General features: G+C 32.3%; 1 protein-coding gene across 1 annotated transcript; it reads left to right on the forward strand.

The window, feature by feature from the left end:
• The first annotated feature begins 5,894 nt into the window (after positions 1-5,894).
• Positions 5,895-17,424, forward strand: LOC143061166 (uncharacterized). The gene is made up of 6 exons (XM_076233696.1): positions 5,895-6,086; positions 7,533-7,568; positions 10,812-10,940; positions 14,896-15,026; positions 15,612-15,708; positions 17,363-17,424. Exons 1-6 carry the CDS (start codon positions 5,969-5,971, stop codon positions 17,422-17,424), a joined length of 573 nt encoding a protein of 190 aa, XP_076089811.1. The 5' UTR covers positions 5,895-5,968.
• Positions 17,425-18,630: the final 1,206 nt, after the last annotated feature.

Raw genomic sequence — 18,630 nt, forward strand, 5'->3', positions numbered from 1 at the left:
TCTTATAGAGATTCGGGTTCATAACCAGTTGAAAGTTTTTTGTGTGTGTGTAGATTTGTATTGTTTTAAACTGTTATGACCTTTTAAAGTTAAATGTAGGTGTTTAATCTAAGAATTTCTTTTTTAAACATATATACTTGTTTTATACTTAATTGGTAGTATGAATCTACGAGATATTTTAAATATTTGAAATTACAGGCAAACGGTAGTTTCAAATACTTTTAAATAGATCTTTAAGGATAATGTACCCTTGTGTTGGTCCCATGCTAAACATAACAAAAATCTCTGTACACAGGTTATCTCGTCTTCATTCTCTGACATATTCTAGTCTGCCCTTTCATAAAATAGTGATTTTTTTAGTGTTCTATCGAACTTTCGAGAAAAAAAATACCTGATAACCGTTCAGACAAAAAAATTATGTTGAAATTTTTTTACAGATACAGCAAGTGATTCTTAATAGCTATATGGGACATTTTTCTTTTAAAATACAACTTTTAAATCTTACGAGAAACTATTCCAAGCTTAAAACTTTCACTGTAACCTCGCTATAACTTATCCCCACCCCCACCCCCCCCTAAAAAAAAACCAAACCAACCAAACAAACAAACAAACCCGCAATACTATTGTCATTCTTATAGTCAGCACTAAATTGTTCACAAACAAATGTGTTTCAAGCTGCTAAAGACATATGATTCACACGCTCAGAAAGTCCTTTGTTCTATATGTTTGCTCTCCATTTTTATGCAAAGCCTTTTACATTTTTATTTTATGGGTTATTGTTGAAGGCCGTACGATGACGTATGGTTGTTAACACATACTTCCTTTGGTTTCTTATGGAAATTTGTCCATTGACAACAAACATACCAAATCATCTACTTTATATAAGTATTGTATGAATTACAACGTATTCTGGTGATCTTGCAAAATGATCGTAATCCCGAAAATCGTAAACATATTTTCTTATCTTAAAAGGGGGCAAGAAGGGCTCCATTAACAGGCCAATAAAAAAGATTACAGTTAATTTAAAAAATAAATAAAAAATAGGGGTATTTTTTCTCTCATAATAACAGTAAACAGATTCACAACAATGTCAATTTCAAGAAAGCAGACAGTTCAGTTAATTAGTCAATAACAGTATCAATGATCTTGAATATATGCCACTTTAAACTAAAATATAAAGGCACAGAACCAGGACATAGGAGCACAGAACCAGGACCGTTTTTCTTATCACCAGCACAGCGTCAGGACAATTCCGATTATGGAACTTGCACGACTTTTGCAATATAATATTGTTGTAATATATTTTGCATGGTACTTATGACGCATTAGAGAAAAATTAAGCAACAAAACAGTCGTTTTATTGCCGTCCTGATACAATGTAAACAAACCCACCAGCACAGAATCAGGACCCACCAGCACCTGACAGGACCAAATCACCAGCACAGAACGTTCTCTCGCAGGACAACCATACCCACCGTGATAAAGGGTCTTGAAAATATTCTACAAAATCTCCACAACTTCCATCTACACTTAACCTGTTTGGTCACAACGTAAACTAATACATACCATAACACGGCTATTTTATTTTTCTAAACTTAAATCACCATGGTGATACGGTCTGATTAGTCAGAGGCTAAACGTCAGGTTCGGGTACATCTATTAATTAACGGTATTTCTGTTATTTCATTGGTTATAAATACTATCTAATGGCTGCTTCGTGGCTGTTTCCTGAATGATTATGGGGGAAATGAAGGTCATTTTAACGTCTGATTGGCTATTAATGAGTGGCATGCATTATATGTTCAACGCGTCCGTAAGTAGGGTCGGATTGAAATCATGATACTAGGTTATAGGTACATATTATGATAAAGTGTTCATTTGCTATAGTGATTAGTTATGATGATAACTCACCACAAACTGTCAATTTGGTACAGATTATATAATCATGTGACAATGTGATGATTTATCCTGAAATTATGTTGCTATTTTGGTAAGAAACTGTACATTTATGTATTATTGCTAGTCTCTAAAAATAGAACAGTAATGTGTATAATTTACACTTTAAACTGCGTATTAAAACGGTTAAATGATTGAGATACTTTTGTGTTAGATTTCTTCGTATAAAGCTTAGATTTTAAATAGTTAATACACAAAACGTATGCTCTATGTATAAAAGTAATAACCATTTATTTTTCATTGCTTGGACATATTGATTAGAAAATATTAAAATCACGGAATTTACCGAAGATGTAATTTCGTTTCCAGCACTTTCATCGCTTCATTGATTTCTGGTGTAAATAAACAAACCCGACGATACTGATTAGAAGAATACAAACATTACAAGGTGAGCAATATGGTTTCTTATGTGCAAAGAAGCCTACACCAAGCATCACGGTATTGTAATGGGCAAGGGTTTCAGTGCACTATAGGATACTATAGTGTCAGCTGTTGCAAATTATATAATTTAGCTTTTTACAATGCACAGCTCTATATTTGACAATGACCCCCAAGGCAATCATTTTATACGATCCTTCAAACCCAAAAAACTTGCAACACAGTGAACTCCCAAAAAGATGTTTGCATGTGGAGGAGACAGTTTGATGATCTTTTATGTACTCGTACATGATGATTTATTCTTTGGAGTTGTCAGGAGGCTGATTTAGAAGGGGGCCAGGGGGCTTGCCATCCTTTTCTGGGAAATTTTGTGAGCCTGCACTTATGAAAATTTCAGGATCCGGCACTGGTTGTTGGACCATAATAGTCCCAGTGGCGGGGTAAAACATGTTAGCAGGATTCCGATCCTCCCCCTAACCTTGGACAGTGGTACATGTATAACAGTACAACATAGGAACAAACTATACAAATCAGTCAAAAAAGGCTTAACTCATCAGATTGCCCATTGATATATCAAAAGCACTGAAAACTTCATTTGATATGTCTGATTTCAATTTATTCACATCATCAGGTCTTACACTTAGTATATTTTTTCGTGATGAACATTACTATTTGGTTGATTATGTAGGAAATCACTGAAGCATGACTGGAGAAGTCGCACCCTCCCCAAGCCACCCCCCCCCCCCTTATTGTCCCAGCTGACCTGAGAATCTGTCCCATTTTAACCATTAACGTCATACAACAATTACTTTTCCATTGTGGCATCATATATTTTGTATAAAAACATCAAAATTTTACATGGAATATATGTGATGTACATGCATGCATGTACAGTTTGTAATAGCAGACATATACATATTGTAGCAATCAGGTGTATCCAAAGCAAAATAATTAATAATAAATCAACTCAATGGATAGAAGCATACTGGTAAGTCAAATTTTTTTTCACACAGCATCTGCATAGAGTGATGAGATATAAATCAGGAGATCAACATGATCAATCACTGGTTTTAGAAGTCAAGAATTTTTATATTTTACTTATTTGGGTAGATACATGTACATGTAACACAACATTTATCTTGTCATAATACCTGTACGCTCAGTGTTCTTCATGAAAACTATCACACTGATTTTAAATCATTATAGGAAAGCACAGTGTATAAGCAAACATTTCAGGAGGCAAAGAGTCTATAATAGGCTGACTGCAATAGTCTGTATATTATCTGAAAAAGCTTAGTTCTTGTCAACTTTCTTATTATTTCAAACATTTAAATAGATGTCTCCCAAATTTGGTGTATTTCTATTAGCTTTTTTTAAAGTCATTTTCATTTATTTTTCAACCCGGCCCAGAAATATGTTTAATATAGCTGATTTAGAGAAAGGCGACCTGGGTCACCTCTAACAAAGGCTATATTTATTGTCACTGCAAACATTTTACCTGTTCAACACCAAATGCTGTCAAGTTTGGGGCCCCTGGCCATGGCTCTTTTTTTTCATAATTCATCTTACATGTACATCTCCTTTGAATTTGTTTGCTTATTTGTTCTATGGTCTATCTATGCATATCTATCTATATACATGTACCACATTTTCATGGTCCCACAAAAATGTTTAAAATGTAAACATTTGACTTTTTTCTAGCTTCTCTCATGTGATAGCCATACCTTTTTGGTCACTATTTATGTGTTGCGTTTAAATATGAATTGTAACACTTTACAGTGACTGAACAGGTAAAACAAATACTTCTCAAGAAACAGAAAAAAGAAGACTACTTGGAACAGCACCAGACTACATGTATGAATAAAAACTCAGATCGGAATAGCATGGAGGATATGATATGTCCTTGTGAATAAGCAAGGAAAGCTTTTAATAATAGTGCCTATTTTTTAATTTACTAGATCTTTCATTCATTATCTGTGCAAATTTCAACATAATTTGTCATAAATCCTTATCTAACTTTACTCAAACTTTCAGTGGTGGATCCAGAAATTTTCATTAGCGGGAGCCCACTGACTGCCTAAGAAGGGGCCAACTCCAGTCATGCTTCAGTGATTCCCTATACAAACAACAAAATGTTTCCTAAAAAAGGGGTGGCCCAGGCCCCCCGAAAAACCCTCTAACTCCACCTCTGACTTTAATTTAATATGACAAGTGTTTCATTCACCAAAATACTGGTGCGTTTCTGTGATAAATATCATGCACAATTTTAAAAATGAGAGGGGAAAGAAGATCCACATGTGGTGTACCTGCACATGACAATTGCAAACTGCCCCATTTTTCTTATCACAACCAATCAACTGATCATGCTGATACTGACATTACCAGAGAGTACACATCAAATGAAAAATTACAAATAACTGATACATATTATCAGATATTACAGAATTAAATATGTTTTAAATTTATTACAAAAAAATGTGTTCTCAATCTTGTAGATAGATATTATTGGATCTCATATACATGTAAGTACCAAAGACAACTGTCTATCCAAGTCACAATTTATAAAAGTAAACTATTAAAGGTTGTAGTTTGGTCTTCAACGCAAAGCTTGGTTCACACCAAACAGCAATTTTATATAGTCCATATCAATCATGACAATGGCGTTTGGGGTTAAACCTGTTTTCGTAAGAGTGTTATAGTCTATAGAGTATTACTTCCTGTTTGGTGGAATAGTGAAATAGAAGTCAATACGTTCTTGCTCAATCCTATGTCGCTTTGAAGGTGTCATGATTGTAATCCTCAGCTTAAGCAATGTGTTACTGTAATTTGAATTTCAAAATGACTGAGCAACGTTTTTCGAAGCACTGGTCAACTCCACCATATAGGGAATCACATGACTTTGACAATCAGTAAATTCCAGCGAAAAATATATCTATAAGTATAGAATTGTCGGATAAAAATTAAATAATAGAGTACACAGGAAATGGCAAAGTTCACATAGTCGCGTATGATTAATCTTTTTTTTTTTAAACGAGCAAAAAGGGGGGGGGTGGGGCGTACACACTTTATGTCCCCCTCTGGATCCGCCACTGCCTTCTGTTGTTGTCCATTTTGTCAAGTAGTAATCCTCAAAAGTATGTGTAGGTTATATGCTATTTTTATCAAGTTGATTATAGACACAGAATACATTTTATTATAATATCATTCCCCATTTCCATTCTCAATTTTATTAAGTCTCCTTCCATTATAACACGGGTCCACCAATAATACAACAAAAATGACAAATTAGTAGAAAAAAAGCGCTATGTTTTCATATTGCTTGAAGTGCAGTATTCCAATAAAAATAAACTACTCACAAACCACTGATCTCAATATAATCAGCTAAAATACGGCAAGCTTTTAAGAAAAGCTATTACTTGTATCATTAAATGTCTACGGTCTTTGTCTTTTTTGTTCCATCGGCACACGAAAGGTTTAAATGTAGAATGACCGTTTACCGTCTAACCTGACTGCGTATTGTTTAAACATATGGATTATCTCCCTTTGTTGGTCTTTGTTGTGCAAGTAAACGACAACCCCATAAAGAGTGGATTATTAACACTGTTAGCATTTTTTTTCAAATCGCTTAAAAGATATGAGCTACGTATACGTATTATTATTCACCAATGCCATTGTCGTAGCACTGATGGCCATGTACGTTTACGAAAATGAGAGAAGAATGGGGGAAATTTTAGACAAGCTTGATCGAACAGGTAATGAGAAGTAAATTAAAACAAAGACAAACAATAATTTGTAGATGTATTTAACCTATTTCTAGAAATCCCTTTTGTATGCAAAAACACTTTAACATGAAACAATCGTGAGGCACCTACGAATTCCAATAACGTTCAAACGTATTTGAAAATCGGTGATAATAAACACAAAATATATCTTAAGATCTTTAAGTATCAAAACTAATTAGCTCCATGAAATACGTCATACAATTCTTTGTTTTGCTTAATGCAATGATCAGACTTAGGCACACATGTATCCATCGAAGGACACACATTTTTATTTGGTTTTGTGGAGTTGGGTTGCAGTCTCAATGTAATATATACCCTACAGTACTTTTTATTTATAGTCTTTCACCTTGTATTTAGCAGCTGCGAATTCAGTTAATAAACATTAACTTCTTCGTTTATCAAATAAGTAAACATTGATTATCTTAAAAAAAAAACATAGGTAATAGGGGACAGGATTTTTTTTTAAACCTTCCGCTTTATTTCCAAAATCTATAAAAAAAATCTTTTTTATTAATTCCAATTCTTTCACGTTTTTCTGTATATGAGCGTAAACATTCATATTCTACTATACATAACTTCTATTAGCTATTTACTATCAATTCCATGTTAACCATCCACGGCGGTAACTAATATATTAAAAAACAAATGATTTAACTATTTTGACTAAATATTTTTTTAATAATAATTAACATTTTTTTATTAATTTACCTTGGTCGTTATTCACGATCCAGAGGGTAATTGTGCCTAGGGATGTATCATCGTCATTGGCAACCTTTGATTACAGAACATTTTGGATCCTAGATTTGTGGCCAAGGAATTCCTCAAGCATCTCAAGCTTTTATGTTCGAAAAATGTACAAAATCATTATTTTATTCAGAGAATATATCCAAACTATGATGATTTTGAAAAGAAGAATAAACTCTTATGATGAAGAGATTTATTTGTAAAAGAAGTAAGGTTTTTGAAATAGATATATTTAAACACCAAATTATGGCAATTTTGAAATGTATGATAGCGTTAAAATTCAATTCCTGAAGCAATGTGTATTACGACGATCGGATATCACACTAGGTATGTCTTAGTTGGTATAACCTATACATGTATATATTATAGTACAGTCCCAAAATTTTGAGGCATATTTATATTTTATCATCAATATATTTTATGAGACTAACAATTATTTTATTGATACCCTTTATCAATCTTGAGTTATATTTGGGTATTCAAATTATAAATGCCCCCTCTACTACAATGTATAATCAAATAACTTGACTTGTTGGCTGTGTTTCATCATGTGTTCGAGAAGAACATATTCAGACTTGTTTTGTATATTAAGGAATACGCAGATTGATTTCACTATTATAAGAGCAGATTTTGAAGATTGGTAAACACTTCACTTTCAATTTATGTTTTCAGGAAATACACCTACAGACAAATCTACGCCTGGGGAAGGTATATTAACTTTGCAAAACATTTCAACTCTATTCCGCAGGTATGTCGTTCCAATAATAGGGGTCTATTTCAGGATTTAATGTAATGTTTTTTTCTGTCTATGAGGAAATAACATAAAAAAAAGTGGTGCACCTTGAATAACCCGCATAGCGCCTCATTTATTATGTTATTTCGAATAGACAGAAAAAATATAACAATCTTTCTTTATAATTTAATTCCATTTCAAACCCGAGTTAATCATGAGAAAAACGTTGATGACGTCACGGGCACATGACAAAATTATGTCTATGAGTTGAAACACTGTCAGCCAATCAGAAGACTCGTTACATCCGAAATTAAATTATTACAAAATACTCCAGTCCGATATATTTTTGTGTATAAAGTAATTGTAGACATCACATCATTATCTACGCAAGGAAAAGCCTGTACCAAGTCAGGAATATGACAGTTGTTTTCCAAAAGATGAGAGACTTTTCCAGAATTTCGTTTCAAACGACATGTACATTAGTTTTATGCTTACCTATTTGAAAGTTAGTTTCTGTAATTCTGTTTTAGACGTCAATCTTATGCATCATGTAAGAAAACAAATGTTTCTTGTGATTTTTTTCAGTTTTAAATCTTCACCCGCCTGATTTGACGGAGTTTCTAGAACTGTTGATTCCTGTCATTCTTTCAATTTTTCGACCAAATTTATACAAATTGGCATCTCGTAGTTACGCCATTTACGTGACAGCAAATCATTAGAAAACCTGATCACTAGAAACGCAAGAATCAAAAATTTAATACAAGCATTGCAGAATATAGAGTTTTAGTTGAACATCCAACGGGTGACCGATAAAATTATAAAGTAATCGGTACTCTGTGGAGACCATTTAACTTCAGCGAGGAGGGTTATGTTTTTTTCCGAAACAAATATTCTGATCCTAAATTTGATTGAGATAAAATAATGGGGTCAAGCAGATGACAAAAAAATAATCTTAATCCAGACTTCTCCAATGTCGTATAGTGTTAATTTAAACAAAAAATAATTTGATTGAAAGCGTCGAAAAACTAAAAAAAAAAATGTTCGCAGGGAAATCAACATCTGACAAAAAAACATACCCCACCCCCTTGTGTTACCCCTTGAATTGGAATGGTTTTTCCCTTGTTTAATTAAATAATTCGTTGTGTAAAATCTTGTTTAATTAAATAAATCGTTGTATAAAAACTTGTTTAACTGTTTGCAACTTTTACCTTGAAAAGATAATCATTTAATACTTTTTATTATTTTGAGACGACCCCTTCATTTTATCTGTCAGAGTCGGTGTCATCAGTCGGTACCGAGACTTTCCGTAAATGTCTATTTGGTCTGTTTATCAACGGACTCAAAACAGATAACAATTTTGTCATCCGTTAAACATCCGTTCGGGCAATGTGACCACTTCTATACACTAACCGAATAACGCGAGAAAATATTCAGTTTCGTAAAAATTAAGCGCTTATTACCATAAATTCGAACTAATTCAAAAAATCATATGTAGCATTTAAACTTCTACATTCGAATTGTAATTTGTATAAGGATATAAAACGTTTGTTTCTCATTGGGAAATCGATTGGTTAAATCTTTTCTAAAATTCAAACAAACGGTCGGCTAGTTTCAAGGGTGTCGTGTTCTCTTTACGATACATAGGCATATTTTAAGGAATTGGATGTATGTATATATATACAACTCGTCTAAACATCAACCCAACAATGTTAGATCTGTAAATTTGCTTTTTTGGTTCTTCCCTCGCCGGGATTGATTCGAACCCATGCTACTGTGATATCGTGACACCAAATCGCATGCACTGCAGCCGTCCCGCTAGACCACACGACCACCTGGGCTCTCAAAAAAAGAGCTTTCGCTGGCCGTGTGTTACCTTTCCTCGTCAGTTTTAATCTAGCGGCGTACTACAGTACATGATATATAAGGCATGAAAAGCAAATTTACAGATCTAACATTGTTGGGTTGATGTTTAGACGAGTTGTATATACATTATGTACACAGCCATGTATCGCCATCATTGATGGCGATCCGATGGATACATCTGTTGTAGAGTTGTCACTGACTCAGACGTACTTATGTATATATATATATATATATATGTACTCACCATATTTTCAATCTTTATAGACGCCTAATTCTCATATCGTTGAATCATAATTGAAGGTAGCTAAAAATTGGGGTACCTATGAGCAGTATTGCAAACACGCTGCATGAAAATAATACTTGACCACCTGCATACATGTAATGATGAAATATTTCATTGTATATAATAAAAGATCATTTCGATGATGATACCAAATAATTTACATTTTTATTTATCCTATACTTGGCAGTTTTATTCCTTATAATGTTTTATACTTTCTTAGCCTGTATAGTTTATAAACTTTACGAACTAACTATTTTTACGAAAAGACCTGATGAACGTTACCTCAAAACATGCGTTTTATACAAAGAATGTTCTTTATTATATCGACCATCTCTAAACTTCTTGTTCTATTATTGAAAAGAAATAATCATATTTCTGGGGGAAACATTTAGAAACAACCAGTATAAAAAAAATATCACTGTAAATTTGTTGCGTCCGAAACGCTGTTTTGTATACAACCAGGAGCATTAAAATATAATGTGTAAATGATTCATGACTTAAATCTCATAGGAACGACAATTTTATTTAGAATCTTCTTTCAGACAAGTACTGTGTTTTTTTTTTATCTTTCAACGATGAACTCTATAGTGTTAGACTAGCAACATACGCTTGTATAGAATTAAGCAGTGCTTTTAAATATTCAATTCATCGATTACCACTGAATATAGCAATGCAATGTCAAACACATTAAGTATTCATTCATGTTTTAGCCATATAATTTCTTTTTACAAATTTAAGTATGTTGGATAATATAGTTATCAAAGGTACCAGAATTATAATTTAGTACGCCATAAACTTATTATCAAATTTTCTTTACATTTAGTAAAACTACTTTTTTTTACCTTTTTTCAGAATCTTCCAATGATATTGATTAGTTTAATCGCATCATCATTATGCATTTGTGTAGGTAAACTCATCATGGATACCAGGATTGAATTTTTTATTTGCGCAAGACACAAATAAAAGGGGTTTTGATTACTGTAATATATTATAAAACACTGTAGTATGCTTTCTCTACTTATAATAAATATGCAATTATTGTCGAAGAACACAATCCAACCTTTATTTGAAGGTGTGACCTTTCACGGCGAGACAGCTACTAAAATTTTAGAACTACTTTCTAATAGATGTGAATGGAATCAGAACAAGGAGCGCAATAATAAAAATGAAGAATTGGAAGAAGAACAAGGACCGTGTAAAGGTAATACTTAGAATTCATCATGTTTAAACATAAAAATAGTTGAACTATTATAATTACATTTGCATCTGTATTATACATTTAGATGTTTCACTCGAACATCCAGGTGATATACTAGTACTCAGAATTTTTCTGACTGGTTTTCTTCTGAGTTTTGTTTCAACTTAATTCCCGTTAACATTTGCAACTGATAGAAGCTCTTATTTTGTATGGTACTAGCTTTAACGGCATTGAATGAATATAGTTAATTGTTGTTTTATTTATTCTTCATTTGTTGAGAATTTTGTACATTGACTTGCATTTTTTATATTTGTATGCCCTATCAACTTGAACACATTTTTCCTATGATATGATCTTTCTAATTTGAATGCTTTTGAACCCAATTCCAGGTCGTCCGAACATAGAAGATTATATTACGAGAGGGCATCCGTGTACTATGGACACATTCTTGTCTTTTTTTGTAAAAGTTTGCACTGAAAGACGTCACTAACCAAACTGAAATATGGTGTATATCCGCCAATATAAAGCTTGTTTTCTAACAGAACATTTGTTCAAGAAAAGACTTTCCTTCTAGATGCATGACAAAAAATTTAACAAAATATCAAAAGACGTGTACAATGTTTTTAAAAGATGACATAACAAATATCAAATCACTGGAAAAGCGGTCTTCAATCTAAAAAAACATACTATTCCATATTAAATTAGTAGGGAGGCGGGGCTTTTCAATACACGGTTAGAAGTGGTGTTACGTCCCTTTATAAAACCAAAATAGTATTGAGATTTTTTTTAAAGGTTTCAGCAGACGAAGAAATTAATGATGAAGATTGAAATAAATTCATAAAACACATTTAAAGCTAACAAGTTGTTATTGTTGGTATCTGTTTTTGTACGATCAATGGAAGTAGTTTGGTTTTGAAGACTTGCTGATTTTGATAGGTCACTAGTCTAAATATCACACTTTAAGATAGTCGGTAAGATAATTCGTTACATAGTGTGCTAGTGACGTAACACGGTATATATGGGGTAAGAGCAAAGCTCGAATCCCCATATGGAATTTACTGACCCCAAATATATATATCGTATTACGTCACTAGTACACTATGTAACTAATAATGTTTTCCTATATCTTATCAATAACTTAGCAAGAAGCTTTCTGTCTTTGGAAAAAAAATATTCAGAAATACCGTATAGCGGGTTATTTTCGCGGGTGTAAAATTTCGCAATTTTCATTGAACAAGGTATATGAAATATTTTAGCGGTTATTATTTTAGCGGATTCAAAACTTTTATCAATACTTTTGCTTGTGGACTTTAAATTAGCGGAATTTATTTTGGCGATTTTGTTTTATTCGCGAAACAATATTGTGGTATACCAAATTGACTTGAAAGGATGCATAACACATTATACAGTCCATTGCAATATACACTGTTTAGTAAAAGATCAGTCCTCTAAATATGTTACACGATCAAAAAGGCCAGCCCCGATAAAAAAAAACTCAGGTATTTTGTGATATTGGTATAATCGCTATTTTACGTAATTTTCCTTTGGCCTGATAATTTACTTTCTCATCACAAAAGAGTGATATGAAAAAAAATATAGATAGAAACTAAGGGCGACAGTGCCGTTGTTAATGTAAATTTCAACGTCGACATAGGTAAAAAAGCGATAAATAGATTATCATTGGTCATCTCAATTCGATTGTTCTTCTCACTTATACAGAGATGATCAACGATGATTTATAAAGATGTTTTTTATTTGTTGGAATATGTGTGGTTCTTCACGAAGTAAGATTTGTCGTGCCCTTAATGAGACTTATAGTTGTTAACATACTCGTCATAGGCACCTGGTAGATATGTAACTATTAGTCTCAATGACAATCATACAAATTTCCATGTTTCTACCATTCTCAAAGGAGTAGGTCCGGTAAGGGCCGATTTTGGCCTCAATTTTCAGGTTCATCTAACGTAAGATTTTATACACTTTTTAAACACTTAAGTGACTATTTCAATTGATTCGATTAGTTTATGTGAACAATTTTAACTGATTTAGTCATTAAAAACGCTCAGATTAAGCTCAAGCTTAAGCTTAAAAATGAATAATCTATCAAATATGCCAATAAACGTCACTTTTCATATGGTTTTTGTCAAAAATGAAAGTGACCGCATCCGTGTTCATCTTCAACCTTTATATATATTATGTATTAACATCAAATACAACTTACATTTCAATATTATGAATGAACACGAATGCGGCCACTTTCATTTAAGACAGAAACCGTCTAAAATTTAACTAAAATGCTTAAATTGTGAAGATTTCAGTAATTTAGCATGACTTAATGATGCTAGTATCCAATTTATGTGCATTTTATTGTAAAAAACAGCCCATATTTATGTAGCACAGTCATTCTTATTTCCAATAAATAGCTAAAAGATTACATTTTCATAATTTTGTAAAACTGCTATATTTTGGGCCCAAAAAGGGGTCTTACTGAACCTACTCCTTTGTAGGAAAAAAGAAATTTTCAATGAGAATTCAAAGTCGATTTTTGAATTCAGCATGATAATTAATAGTGTAGAGTGATGAAACCCTCAAACACTTTTAACATTTTTGCTAAATCTTAAAATCAAACTGTGATAATTTTGAATAAAGATTTTATTTTAGTAGAAATAACAATTATTCATAATCGACATCTGATTTACAATAAAATTGAGAATGGAAAAGGGGAATGTGTCAAAGAGACAACAACCCCACCAAATAAAAAACAACAGCAGAAGGTCACCAACAGGTCTTCAATGTAGCGAGAAATTCCCGCACCCGGAGGCGTCCTTCAGCTGGCCCCTAAACAAATATATACTAGTCCAGTGATAATGAACGCCATACTAATTTCCAAATTGTACACAAGAAACTAAAATTAAAATAATACGACTAACAAAGGCCAGAGGCTCCTGACTCGGGACAGGCGCAAAATGCGGCGGGGTTAAACATGTTTGTGAGATCTCAATCCTCCCCCTATACCTCTAACCAATGTAGAAAAGTAAACGCATAACAATACGCACATTAAAATTCAGTTCAAGAGAAGTCCGAGTCTGATGTCAGAAGATGTAACCAAAGAAAATAAACAAAATGACAATAATACATAAATAACAACAGACTACTAGCAGTTAACTGACATGCCAGCTCCAGACTTCAATTATACTGACTGAAAGATTATGATTTCATCATATGAACATCAGGCACAATCCTTCCCGTCAGGGGTTTAGTATCATACCATCATAACATATATGAGAAGAACATAACCCGTGTCATGCCAACAACTGTTTTTTAGAATAAATGTGTTTAGTTCCGATGCAAAGACCTTATCAGTGACTCAATATTAACGCCAAAATATGCAATCTTTAATGACTTGACAACAGTATCGTAATTATATCCCTTCTTAATAAGTCTATTCAAAGGTTTTGTAAGTTTCTGAGGTCAATACTGACACCTTTAGCCTTAATAAATAATATTTCCATAAAAAATTGGATATGAAATACCTGAACGTATTAGAAGTCTACATGTTGATCTATATTTACGAATGATGTCTTTATACCGATGATAAAATTTAGTAAATGTTTTGACAAGTTTGTGATATCGAAAACCCTGGTGTAATAATTTTTCAGTTATATATAAATTTCTCTCGTTAAAATCTAAAACATTGTTACATACACGAGCGAATCGTATAAGTTGAGATATATAAACACCAACATATATAACAAAGCTGGTTAGGTAAAACTAAGCACAATGTTTTGAAGACTCAACTTTAACTATAGAAATAATAAATATATATTGTAGAATCCTAGAAGGAATTTAGGTTAGCCATCTATAAGTGAATTATTATTATGTTCAATTGCTGTAAACTTTCATTTATCAATTAAACATTTGTGCTATATTTTACAAATACTAAATACATTTATTATAGTCAAACGACCATCTGACTGTATGGACTTGGATTCATCTACGTGTAAAAGTGGAATCTACAAGATTTACCCAGAAAAGACTTCCGGTTTCAACGTTTTCTGTGAAATGGAGGAGCATGGTGGGGGCTGGACAGTAAGAACGTATAGATTTGAATAAATGTAACAATTTTTCCTTATCATGGTTATTATTATCTACCGGTTGGAAGCGAAACGCGATGTTCCCAAGTTCAAAAGATTGCCCTCATTTTGTGCATAAATAAATACCGAGCTCCAAGGAAAATTCAAGACGGAAAGTACCTTATCAAATGACAAAAACAAAAGCTCATACATATCTTACGAATGTCAAATAACTGTCTATTCCTGACCTGGTGCAGGTATTTCCTTATGTGGTAAATGTTGAATTAAACCTGGTTTTATAGATAGTTAACCATCTCACTTGTATGACATTCGCTTATAATTCCATGAAATTGAATATCAAAATATTAATACAATGGTAAATTATGTAACAAGCCAAAAAGTAAAACGAAATGTGATAGTATAGTACAAAATAACGTATGCATGTAAATATAAGTTATATAAACTCAAAAAACTTACTCTGTTTGATCAGTTTTTCAGTAAAAAATTGAACTTGATTTCATCCATAATTCTGTAAAACAATAAACAAAATATACCTTATGTTATATGTGTTTCACAACTGTTGATTCAAATTAATATGTAGGTATTCCAGCGGAGGATGAATGGTAAAATCAATTTCTACAGAGACTGGGAATCGTATAAAACTGGATTCGGTAATATGAATGCAGAACATTGGTTAGGTAATGGTATTGACGTAGATTTTATGATGGTCTCATACCACATTTTCTAAACTTTCCCGTTTTAATTTTCTTTTGGGTTTATTTCTAGTATCATCTATAATATATATTCCGTATTATTTTTTCTTGAAAGAATTAAAGCCTAAAGTCTTACAAGTAATTTTCTTTTAAGTCATATTTTACGAGTTTCTTGAAATTTTAATGTTATCAAAATTCGTGAACCAATGTATGCATATATACCATGCATACTGAAATGAGTCCTGTATGCATGTTTTTTTTTTATATGTATTGTACATCTATAACATATAATAAACAAAAAATAATTCATTGTATAATATGTTGTGTCATGTTTACTATTGTTTGTCTTTTCGTCTGTTTCATTTTTAGCCATGGCGTTGTCAGTTTATTTTCGATTTATGACTTTGACTGTCCCTCTGGTATCTTTCGCCCCACTTTTGTATCAGTTAATTGCTTGCATCATCGGTGGTTTGTTCACATTACATCATACGAAACAAATTGATCGTAAAAATACTAAAATGTTATGACTTTAGTTTTGCTCGTAAGATCTTTCGGATATGTGAACGAAGTCGCAGTCAGACTTCCATCTACTTCCTGTTTTTCAATACTTTCAATTACAACTTGTGTATGCTTAACACGACAACGCGTATATGTTTGATTATTTAAGAATATATTTATACACTACAAACCAGTGAAAGTCTGAAATCGCCTATATATATGTACTCGACTGTACTGATTTTTACTCGACCAGTCTGAATTGGTCTGACTTTTACTAGACATTACTCGACCCCAGTCTTAACCATACTCGACTGTACTGATTTGTACTTGACCATTATCTTTGCCATTAAAAATAGTCTGAACTATTACTCGACCAGTCTGAAACAGTCTTAACCCAGTCTCAACCTATTTTTTCAGTCTAAACCATACTTGACCAAATGTCTGAACAATACTCAACCATTCTGAACCATTAGTGGTGAAGTATAAGATAATAGCTGCTGCTTGGGCCAAATCATTAAAAAGATGTCACCTGGTCAGAAAGTATCAAATTCTTAATAAAATTCATTCAAAATTGCAAAATCCTGTATTACTTAAATCGCAAGGCCTTTTGAATTCACAAGATAAGTAATACACGAGTTTAAAAAACATAGGACTTTCTTTTTACATGTATAACACACATGTATTGAGGTATTCAAACCTTATTAAAGTGCTTCTAGTATATCATGTCTTTTATTTAGACAAAAGTTATTTTAAAATTGTAAGCAATTGAAGGAAATTTTTTCTGTAACTTGGAACACATTTCCTTTTTTAAAGGTTACCATGGATTACTATCGAAGTTTTATTATCTTAGTTATATCAAATTGTTGGTTTAAAAACAAAAGGTGTCATTTAATTTATGCTTTATATACGAGTTTATATATATTTCAATAGAAAAAATAGTCACTGCATTATAAACTATAAACTAGACTCAACTGAAACCATAAATCTATACTAGGGTTAAATAATGGTAAAAATTGTCAAGTAACCGTAAAATATATCTGAAACATTCAAAACATTTCGCTGTTGCAAAATAAAATCCTAAATCGATGAAATATACCATAGATATATACAAAAATATATAGTATATGTAATATATGTATAGTATGGTTCAGACAAGGTCAAACATGGTTCAGATTTGGTCGAGCATGGTTCAGACGTGTATAAAATGGTTATGTACTGGTCAAGTACAAGTTCAGACTGTTTAGTATGTTTCAGACTACGGTCGGGTATTATCAAGTAAATTTCAGACCATTTCAGACTAGTCGATTTAAAATCAGTACTGTCGAATACAGATATAGACCATTTCAGACTTTGACTGGCTTATAGAGACAATAAAGGTGATGCAATTTTACATAGGGAAAACTAGATACATTCTTAGCTAGCTCACTTTATGCTTGTTTTAGCCCTTCTTAACCGTTCCTAATTTACTTACTGAAAATGTCGAATGACTATTCTGTAAAGGGACTGTGAATTATTTTTATAAAACACATAATATTAGGAAATGTTCGGCTGTGAAAAGATTTTTAAAAGTTCAGAACTAATCTGTTTCTGAAATTGCTGCCATATGTAGAAAATGTATTAAGTAGTTATGAAAAGTACCAGGATTATAATTTAGTACGCCAGACGCGCGTTTCGTCTAAATAAGACCCATCAGTGACGCTCATATCAAAATAGTTATACAGCCAAACAATACAAAGTTGAAGAGCATAGATGATCCCAAATTCCAAAAAGTTGTGCCAAATACGGCTAAGGTGATCTATTCCTGGGACAAGAAAATCCTTAGTTTTTCGAAAAATTCAAAGTTTTGTATCAAGAAATGTATACAAATGATCACATTATTAAGAATTAAGAATTGTTTAAATCTAAAATTTTAGTAATAAATCATTATTATCAGTATTTAACATCATAACGTATAGAAAATTTGATAGACATTGAAGCATGATCAAAATATGTTTGAATTATCATAATGTGGATAGTGTACAGTAGTTGTCGTTTGTTTATGTAATTTATATGTGTTTCTCGTTTCTCGTTTTTTATATAGACTAGACCATTGGTTTTCCCGTTTAAACGGTTTTACACTAGTAATTTTGGGGCCTTTATAGCTTATTGTTCGTTGTAAACCAAGGCTCCGTGTGGAAGGCCGTACATTGCCCTTTAATGGTTTTGCTTTTATAAATTTTCATTTGGATGGAGAGTTGTCTCATTAGCACTCACACCACATCTTCTATATCTAACACATTTCACTGAGTTTGAAAATCTATAGAATACTAAAATAAATCCAGAAAATGGGTTAATTGTTTTGTTCTCATCTTGTTTAAAAAAATATTTAGTGAAACAGAATTTATTAATGAAATATTATTACAATGAAAA

The sequence above is a fragment of the Mytilus galloprovincialis genome, chromosome 1 (assembly GCF_965363235.1).
Source record: "Mytilus galloprovincialis chromosome 1, xbMytGall1.hap1.1, whole genome shotgun sequence".
NCBI lineage: Eukaryota > Metazoa > Mollusca > Bivalvia > Mytilida > Mytilidae > Mytilus > Mytilus galloprovincialis.

What these genes read in the sequence shown, in the direction of transcription:
- LOC143061166 (XM_076233696.1), top strand. Translation starts at nt 5,969, where the DNA reads ATGAGCTACGTATACGTATTATTATTCACCAATGCCATTGTCGTAGCA. An exon ending in CAAATCTACGCCTGGGGAAG is followed by an intron (nt 7,569 to 10,811) that starts GTATATTAACTT and finishes CTTTATTTGAAG; the next exon opens with GTGTGACCTTTCACGGCGAG. An exon ending in GAATGCAGAACATTGGTTAG is followed by an intron (nt 15,709 to 17,362) that starts GTAATGGTATTG and finishes ATATATGTATAG; the next exon opens with TATGGTTCAGACAAGGTCAA.